At 38.9% G+C, this 9,570-nt stretch overlaps 1 protein-coding gene across 1 annotated transcript; it reads left to right on the forward strand.

Annotated features, from left to right (window-relative positions):
• Positions 1-352: 352 nt before the first annotated feature.
• Positions 353-9,292, forward strand: LOC139950780 (tripartite motif-containing protein 3-like). Its single transcript, XM_071949590.1, has one exon. The coding sequence runs from the start codon at positions 373-375 to the stop codon at positions 1,633-1,635; it is 1,263 nt and encodes a 420-aa protein (XP_071805691.1). The 5' UTR covers positions 353-372; the 3' UTR covers positions 1,636-9,292.
• The last annotated feature ends 278 nt before the right edge of the window (positions 9,293-9,570 follow it).

Here is a 9,570-nt window from a genome sequence, read left to right on the forward strand (position 1 = left end):
AATCTAATTATGAGGTCTAGATATCAAATTCGAATGTTTGTGGAAATGTACTTAGTTTCTCGAAAACTACGTCACTTCAGAGGGAGCCGTTTCTCACAATGTTTTATACTATCAACAGCTCTCCATTGCTTGTTACCAAGTACATTTGTATGCTTACGATTATTTTAAGTAATTACCAATAATACGGTGCTCAATGCCTTAACCCGTGCTTTGAGTGGTCTGTGGCAATACACTGCGCAAATTAAATTTTAAAGCGCAAACTTGAACTTGTAAGAAATCAACATTGCGCGCCAATTTTATAAGCGCGTTTTTAACAAATTCGAACACTGTAATACTATCTTACAATATTCGTGCAATTGCAAGTTGTACAACATGTCGTCCGTAGAATTTGCTCTTTCTTCCCACGTTGCCAGTCAACTGGAATGTGTAATTTGTATGGGAAAGTTGGTTGTGCCTAAACTTCTCATATGTGGGCATACATTTTGTCTGGGATGTCTGGACGCAATCCTGGACGACAACGAACCTAGAATCGTCTGTCCCTTGTGTCGTGATGTGACCATTGTTCCATCAGAAGGAGTAGATGGGCTGACTACGAATTTTGCTCTGCAGAGCCTTCTGGAGTCACTCAACCTGAATGCCGATGAAGTGGATGAACCAGAAGACGAGGAGAATGAGAGCACTCCGAAATCGGGCGAAGTAGAGGATGGTGAGTTGACAATGTGTGAGTTGCACAAGGAAAAAATGAAGTTTTACTGCTCCACTTGTGAGCTTCTGATATGCCGTGACTGCACTGTGGTCGACCACCCAAGACCAGACCACAAGTGTACCAATCTTGATGAGGCATACACTTGGAGGCAGCAGATCAATCAGAAGGAGTTACAGCTCGCCAAGGGGCTGATCAAGCTCACCAAGAAGTCGAGAGGGGTCCTTCTTGCCACAGTGGAGAATCTAAATCAACGCTGCGACCAGGTGATTAACGAGATAGAGGTGTGTCGCCAGGAGGGAATGAGGATGCTCAACAACAAAGATGCCCTTATCAAGGAGTATCGGTGCAGTCTTGTAGAGCACACTCAAGACCTACTTGACCTGACCCAACATGCTAAAGGTACCACCAAGATCGACGTTCTGGATCAATCCAAAAGTCTCGTGGAAACATTGTCATCTTATAGAGACAAAGGACATGTGATGCTCGACACCCCGAGCAAGGTGCAGTACCCTATGTTTGTCGGGGCTGAGGAGGAAGTTCAAGGCTGGCCAAGACCGAGTGGTCCCAGAAAAGGTAACGCTAAGCCAAAAAATAAGAAAAAATGTAGTCAAGAAAAAACAAGTGAAGCAGAAACTGACAGTACAAAAGGCCCAAATCTCGCTTCGGGAGGTGGTATGAAAGGCGGGAACGTACCCCAAGCCATGTACCCCTCTCTACCGCTGATGTATATGCAACAAACATCGGTGCCTGGTGGAGTATCTGGTGAGCCACATAGAGGGGGAGGAGGAGGAGGAGGAGGAAGAGGAGGAAGAGGAGGAAAGAGTCACAGAGGAGGTCAAGGTCACAGAGGTGGGAATCAAGGTCAGGGAGGTCAAGGAAAAAAGAGAGGAGGAGGTAGAGGTGGTCGTGGGGGTCAAGCAACGTGTTAGCTAGCGAGCCGTGCACGCCGTGTTGGCACGGTCAGTTGGGCTGAAAACACGGGCAAAAATTTGATGCACGGCTTGGGTGAAGCCGTGCTGTTAAATGATTTTAGTGAAAATTACTGAACTTCTTTTATTATTTTGTTGTTGTTGAACAGTTTAAAAACAGCAGTGAGTAAGATTAGATTTGGCTTTACCAGATTTCCTACTTTTTGAATCAAAATTTCAACGACGCAACCATAAAACAATCACTCGAAGTTGCCTCGAAAACCCTGACCACATTGCGACTATACAAAACACAACGCACAAAACACACATTACACAACGCACGTGCAAATTACACGTCATCGACCGTCATCAGCAGGCAGCATGAACTCAATGCACGCGTGGTATGATAGAGGCGAATTCACACGCGTTTTCGTTTCAATTATTTTAGGTACCAATCTCATCTCCACGATCCTACAAACCATCGCGCTCTGGATTTTTCTACTATGACGTCAGAATCAGTAACTGTGTGACACGCGGTGCAGTGCACCTTTTACCGCATACATTCTGCAGTTGCTTTGTAGATTGGTTCCGCAGTTTTTCCCAACTCGACGGCGGCAAACATGACGATCTTTTTTCCTTCTAGAAATTCAAGGGCACATCGTTTGTTCGTTGTAGAGTTTGTTTGAAACATCGAGACTTTTTTGGATTTCAATGTTTACATCTCATGGGTGTTAATGCAGTTGACAAAACAATGTTTATTTTCCGCTCAAAAGGATCAAAAACTGGTTCATATTTCTTTTCAAATCTCAAGTCAGTTTTGCTGTAGACCTCCTAAATTTATTTTTCAATGCATGGTACGTTTTTTTTGCCCAGTGGAACTACTTAAATGGCACTGTCTTTCGTAACTGTTTGTTCTTTATTCTCCACAGACTGGAAGACTTAAACGTTATGAAACCTTAACACATACTAAGGAAAATATTAATTACCATGATCAGTCAGTTTAAATTAAGCAAACAATTATGGTACATGTAAATCACTCTTGGCATATTGATGGTTGCAAATACTTGTGTGAATCGTTATTTTACATTAACTAATTAATTTGTTTAAAATAAATACAAAAACTATTATCAGCTTCTTGACCTTAGGCCTATAGTTCTGAAATCGAATGGACAAGAATGGAAACAAAACTAACATTAGTAAATGATAACTCTTAATTTCTTCTTCAATACCTCTTCATTTTTTTTAGTCTTTAAGCAAAACTTTGTATCAAGAGTAACACATGGCAAAAAATATGTTGTTGACAGCAAACTTGTACTGCATTATTTGATCTCTTTTGAATCATTTCATGCTAAATGGGTCCAAACACAGCTCCATGGTCCAAGTAACTGCTTTGAACTGGCCTAATATTGACCCAGAAACATTTCATAAGCCCTTTTCACACTACAGGTATTTCCCGGGAAATTCCCGGGAAATGTTAGTCGATCTGTTCACACTACAAAAAAATTCCCGGGAAATAACATTTTCCCGGGAAATAATTAACCCAGTTAAGGGGTAGGGTTAAAGGCGTTAACCCCGGGGAAAAACGTTTTTCCCGGGAAAAGTAGCTAGTGAGAACGAAAGCGGGTCTAACTTACCCCACCTTTTGCTTCCACTGTGTTGAGACGTCATTAATCTCGAAAGGTCACAGACGTCAAAAATAGCGCGCCAAATAATTCGCGTGGTAACAATAGCCCTTTTTTGTTTTCTCCTTCTGAAAGTGTTTACGTTTAGGTACGAAAATAAAAGTGAATAACATCTGTAATTTACAAATAAATATATGAATTAAAAAAATTGACCACGTGAATGGAATAGGAATAGAATAACTAGAGATTGAGAGTTTGTGAACAAACTCAAGGTGTTCGGTTTCCGGGAGTAAAAGCCTGGATTAAATAACAAATATTACACCTTGCTTTGTTCTCAAGATTTGTAATAAATGATTCAAATTACAAAAACTGTCAAAACTACATGATTACGTCATCTAGTAAAAGTGTATGTTTGGTGACGTCATCGGTAATATTTGTTTTAAACCAGACCTTTGCCAGACTTGTATGGTGTGATGGTAAAGCATCAAAGGATGTTTATTTCGACCTAAAAGACAATAAACCACGCCCTTTCAAATCATTTCACAGTCACTTCCCGTTTAAACAGGTCAATAGGTCAACGAAAGTTCACCAACATATCCATTTCTGTCAAGTACGTAAAGCCCTTTCATATGATGTACAGATTGTCAAAATAGCTTATGTAGTTTAGGAAATATGAACTTAGGAAATATTGACTGACGACTGAAGAAAAGACTGTAAGGGGCATGTATGTTTAACCGCCTTGAACGAAGACTATTCTTCATGAAGCTTTTTCGCGCTCTATTGATAATGTTTTAAAAAAGAAGTAAAAAAAAAAAACGTGGATCAAAAATAATGATTTTTTGAAATAATAATTTGAATTTTTATTACTCAAGAATGGATGACGTCATCATGACCTAACTAACACATTATTCCACTCCTAATGCATATCTAACTATGTGCGAAGTTTCAAGTTCATACGAGTTTGGGAAGTGTGCTTTTGTTCGAGGACAAGGGACGAAGAGAAGAAGAAGATGAAAATCTGGATTGTTTTATTGATTTGTTTGTACTAAAGTTTTGTTTAATCCGGCAGTTTATTTTAGCAAGACCACTCCTAATTGCTTGGGCCTTATGCTTTAACCATTCTGTTTTCTTTGAATGTTTTGTATTGTAACATCCATTTCTGTGCATGGAGGTAGAAATAGATTAGTTTACGTAACGTCCTTTCCTACTAGAGAAAGTTTGAAAGGGCTTATGTTATTTCAGAGATTTTTTTTCTTCAAAATATTTAACTCAAAATAACTTGGATAGTTGTTTTATCAAATAATCAAAACCATTGATGATTATGCTAAGTTCAAGAAGTAATAGATATCGTAATACTGACGTGAATTCCGTGGGCCCAAAACGCCCTTCACCCGGGGGGAGTGGTCGATCGATGTAACGTCTCTATTCTTCTCGGTGTTTAACCAAAACATGACCAATGTTCGTCATTTTGTACTGTTGTTTTCTCACATAATTAAAAGTCCCATGAATCACTGAAGTAGGTGGCCATCTCAGCGAAACTCCGTCTTTAATTCCACATTGACCACTAAGCCATCAGAAGGGTAACATTTGAACAATTTGACGCTGAAGATTGAAACGAAATCGTTTTCGCAGCGTTCTGCATAGCTATAGCTCTATGCATATCACGCTATGGCACAGAGTACAACAAACTTGGCAGCATGCCACCAAATACATTATGCCTAATACACTACACGTGTACGCCACAAGTGTTACGCACAACCAATGGGGAAATTTCGTAGTTCTTTATACAAGAAATTGTGAACTTTCAAACTCGATTTTGAACCAGAAGACGAGCTCAAAATGGGATCACGTCTTCGAGGCATTTACGGAGTTTTTAACCCATCATGTAGATCAAAAGTTATGATTTTTTGAAATAATAAACTTTGAAAATTCATAACTCAAGAATTGATGACATAACTCATCGTGACATAACTCAAACGGTTTCTTCTCCTATACATATCTAACTATGTGTGAAGTTTCAACTTTATATGTGCTTGGGAAGTGTGATTTTTTTAGCGGACAATCGCCGCTAATAAGCAGAATGGGAGATCACTGGAGCGTGCTCTGCTGCACCGCTAATACACTACACGTTGTGTGTATGCCTACGTGCAATGTTTATGCACATACCAATGGGGATTTACGTTGTTCTTTAGACGTGAATTTTGAAATTTTCAACCTCTCTTTTGAGCCGGAAGACAACATCAAAATGGGGTCATGTCTGTGGGGCGTTTACGGAGTTTTCAATGACGATTCCGATGATGTTTCGATTGTAAAAATCCCTCATGTAGATCAAAAGTTATGATTTTTTTAATTTAATAAACTTTGAATATTCATAACTCAAGAATTGATGACGTCATCATGACGTATCTCACACGGTTTCTTCTCCTAATAAATATCTAACTGTGTGTGAAGTTTCAAGTTCATACGATGTTTGGAAAGATGTTTTTGTAGGGGGACAAGGGACGTACAGAAGAAGAAGAAGAAGAAGAAGAAGAAGAAGAAGAAGAAGAAGAAGAAGAAGAAGAAGAAGTATCAATAAAAAAAAAAAAAACGAACAAAAATAAGAGGTGTTCCGGGCTGTTGGCCCGAACACCTAAATAGTTGGCGTGAACAAGCTTCCTTCTCGTACACACGTCATGTGTGTATGGTATTTCGTATTTTTACATGTACTTGGCCGTTGGTGGACTTGTGTTGTCCAGAGTCAGATTTGAGTTCATCGATCGACATTGCTGTCTACAACCTGACAGTAAATATTTTAGCTCAATTTGTTGCTCAATTTCTTACGATGGGTAGAAGTGACCGATGGAGTGATGATGACATTTTGAAACTAGTTGCATTTTTGGCCGACGATGCAGTCCAAAAACAGCTAGATGGGCATAGGCCTACAAGACACGGGAAAGTTTTCTCAAAATTGGCTGACTGCCTGCGTGGTGCTGGGTATGAACGGACCCCTGCCCATTGCAAAAAAACTGAAAACCTTGGGTAAAAAAGACTTTAGGTCGGTAGGATACTAGTTTTGTTTTTCAAGGCCTAAATATTTTCTATTGCATAAGTGTTCTCTTGCAAACATTTCTTTTTAGAAGAAACATACATTTAAAAGTCGTTATGAAGCCATGAAAAAAATGCTGGCCAATATAGGGTTAAAGCCTATTCAGTGTTCTTTTTTTGCACGATGGGAAAACAGCACTGTTGATGTTGGAAGGGAAGATTGCTTCGTCTGCTTTCTACTGCTATTGTCAGATTGTGCAAAATCGACCATGCGGTGTTTTTTTCTATAAAACCTTTAATTATCTTGGCCCTAACATCATGGACGTTATTATGCAATCCTTCGAAAATGCCATTCAGAAAATGTCTAGGCCTTACCCCAGGGTTGATTCCCTTAACCCTGCCCCTGAGCAGGGTGAATTTTTTCCTGGGAAAACATCATTTTCCGGGAAATTCCCGGGAGTATTTTTGTAGTGTGAACAGATCAACCAAAAGTTCCCGGGAATTTCCCGGGAAATAACTATAGTGTGAACAGGCAAAAATTGAGATGAACGCCAACACAAAACCTCTGGGTAAAACACGGCCACAAAAGTCCATTCAATTACAGTTCTCAAAAGAAAGAAAAAAATTGTCGCAGAGTAGAAAGCTCCCTTTCGCTTTTTCTAATAGCAACTTGCTCCCACCACCAGTGGCCGCTCTTCATGGTAGACCAGATTGACCTTTGACCAATACTTCAGCAAGTGCCATGAAACCCGTCAATCGCACGACAAATTCCATCCGATTGTTATACCGCATGTCTTTAAAACACTGTCACAGCAATCGTCTTCTCCTGACAAGACGTCAGCGACGTCTTCCCCGAACTGCAAGGCTTCTTCTCCGCCGTAATCACACAATATATTATAATATATATAACAACACGCAAATACACAATTTATGTGCAGCCATTTTGGGTCGCATGTGGCAAGGTTTTTGCAGCCGGCCGCGTGGCATTATAGGAACGGACTTCCGTCCACAAACATTGTAACTTCCGCATGGGCTGACCTGTTTACCACATTTCCTGGGGTTTGATCGTAAGTGTGAAACGACCGTGCATATTCCTGGGAAATAGTACTCCCGGGAGTTACCAAATTGGGATAGTGAGAACGGTTGCTGGGGTGGCGGTGGGGTTAAAAACTCCCGGGATTTTCCCGGGAGTTTATTTCCCGGGAAATGGCTCTGTAGTGTGAAAAGGGCTATAGAGTTAAATAGCAGACGTCGATCACCTTTACAATATCTGTGCTTTAAAGGCTCTCATTTTCAAGTTCAAAACAATACACAAATTAAATCAAAATAGTTTACTTATCACAGGAATAGGTACCAGAAATGCATCAAACCACCAGAGAGCACATACAGTAGCCAGAGCTTCCAGGGCCCTTAAGAGGGGGGGGGGGGGGGGGGGGTGAGACAGACTTGGCGGTGCGCGCTCGTATTGTGGGCTACGCACACGTTTCTATTTTTCTAGTGATTTTAGGTTGCACTCCCACTTTTTCAGTTTGCACTCCCACTTTCCAAATTCCTGGCTAAGACACTGCACCAAAAGAATAAAATATTTTGAAAGTGAAAATGCCAAATGTACATAATGCATCGCAGATAGTTTATTGATTAAAGTCACCTGGAAGTGGTATTTTTCAAAATAAAGCTTTTGTCACTAATATGTGTTTTGATGAGTGGAATGTGAATAAACAAACAGTTAACTAAGGTTTAAAAAAATCAGTTCTTATGTTATTTACAAATTTAAGAGTAGACCTCGACCCGAGAGGGTGCTGTTCGTGACGTCAATCGAGGCAGACTTTGCCTGTAATGCGTAGAGTAAACACAATTGCAAAGTACATGTACGGACCAAGTCGTGAGTTTGTACGTTTCAATGCCGACCAGGTGTATTGCTGCTTAATGCAGAAAAACACTTTTTTAAATGTACCAACTCGCGACTTGGACGTACATGTATTTTGCACGTGTGTTTACTATACGCATTGCAGGCAAAGTCTGCCTCGATTGAGGTCACAAAAGGGGTAGGCGGAGTCAGCCCCCCGAACAACTTTATATATTTTTTAAACATATAAATTGTGAGAAACAATTACTAAAAAAAATTGTTTTATTGTTCGTAAGCATATACTCTTGTGTTTGAAAGGAAAAAAAAAACAAAAAAATTCCAGGTGAGTTAAAAAAAAAATTTCATGTCGAGAATTAACGTTTAGAAATTAGTTTTGTTGCGCATTTAATTTAAATTGCCAATTCCAATTAGTTTCGGAATTAAGGTGCTCAAAAGTGGCGTGGAACCCCCCTTCAAGTGCGAGTGATTCGCGCCGTTGAATATTTTTATGTTTTGATAAAAGTTTTAATTTACAGCATGTACATTGTGTTTGCGAAGAATGCACATGTCATGAACGTATCTTTTAAATATCTTCTTAGAAATAATTAACATTATTCATTATTGGGCGTTTCATGCCAAGCTGTCAATCACCCTAGACTCAAGCTTCAGATTGTCTGGGGTATTTATAAATTGATATTTGTTTCTTTGGTTAATATTATTAAACAAGCAAAGTTGTCTTTGATTTTAAAAACATTTTTGGCACATATTTGCTGAAATTGTTTGATGCAGCTTCATTTTTTTCAGTATAAATAAGAATTTTAAGTTTGATATATAGTATAACTCTTTCCTTGCTATCTCTGTCCAACATGTAAAATAAGTTTAAGTTTGAAAAATAGTATAATAGATATTAAATTTGCATCGGTGATAAAGAATATTAATTTTGTGTTTTTACCCATATACACTGATGTGGGTTACCCGAGTTCTGTGAAAAAATCACAGGCATATGATAAAAGCAGTGTCATGGCAACTAGTTGGTATGACACTGCTTTAGAATTGCAATGGTCGTTGGTTCGAATCCCACCTGAGTAATATTTTTTTCACAGAACTCGGGTAAATACTGGGTATGCAGTGCTAAAACACACATCGGGGTATATGGGTTCCCCACCCCCCCCCAAAAAAAAATAAATAAATAAATACCCCCCCCCCCCCAAAAAAAAAAAAAAAGTATATATATATATATAAAAAACAATATATATGTACAAATAATATTAATAGTAATAATAATAATAATAATATTAATAATAATAATACTCCCCAGGGAGCTGAGAAACATTAAAAAGGGACTGTTATTGGTCCTATGACCAGGGCACTCAGTAAGCGCATTGATACGGTTATTGTGAAATGCGCTATATAAGAATTTGTTATTATTATTATTATTATAAAAGAGTAAAAATAAAATAA

This window comes from Asterias amurensis, chromosome 18 (genome assembly GCF_032118995.1).
Source record: "Asterias amurensis chromosome 18, ASM3211899v1".
In the NCBI taxonomy this organism is placed as follows: domain Eukaryota; kingdom Metazoa; phylum Echinodermata; class Asteroidea; order Forcipulatida; family Asteriidae; genus Asterias; species Asterias amurensis.

Excerpts from the sequence above, each read along its gene's own strand:
- LOC139950780 (XM_071949590.1), top strand. The coding sequence starts at position 373 with ATGTCGTCCGTAGAATTTGCTCTTTCTTCCCACGTTGCCAGTCAACTG.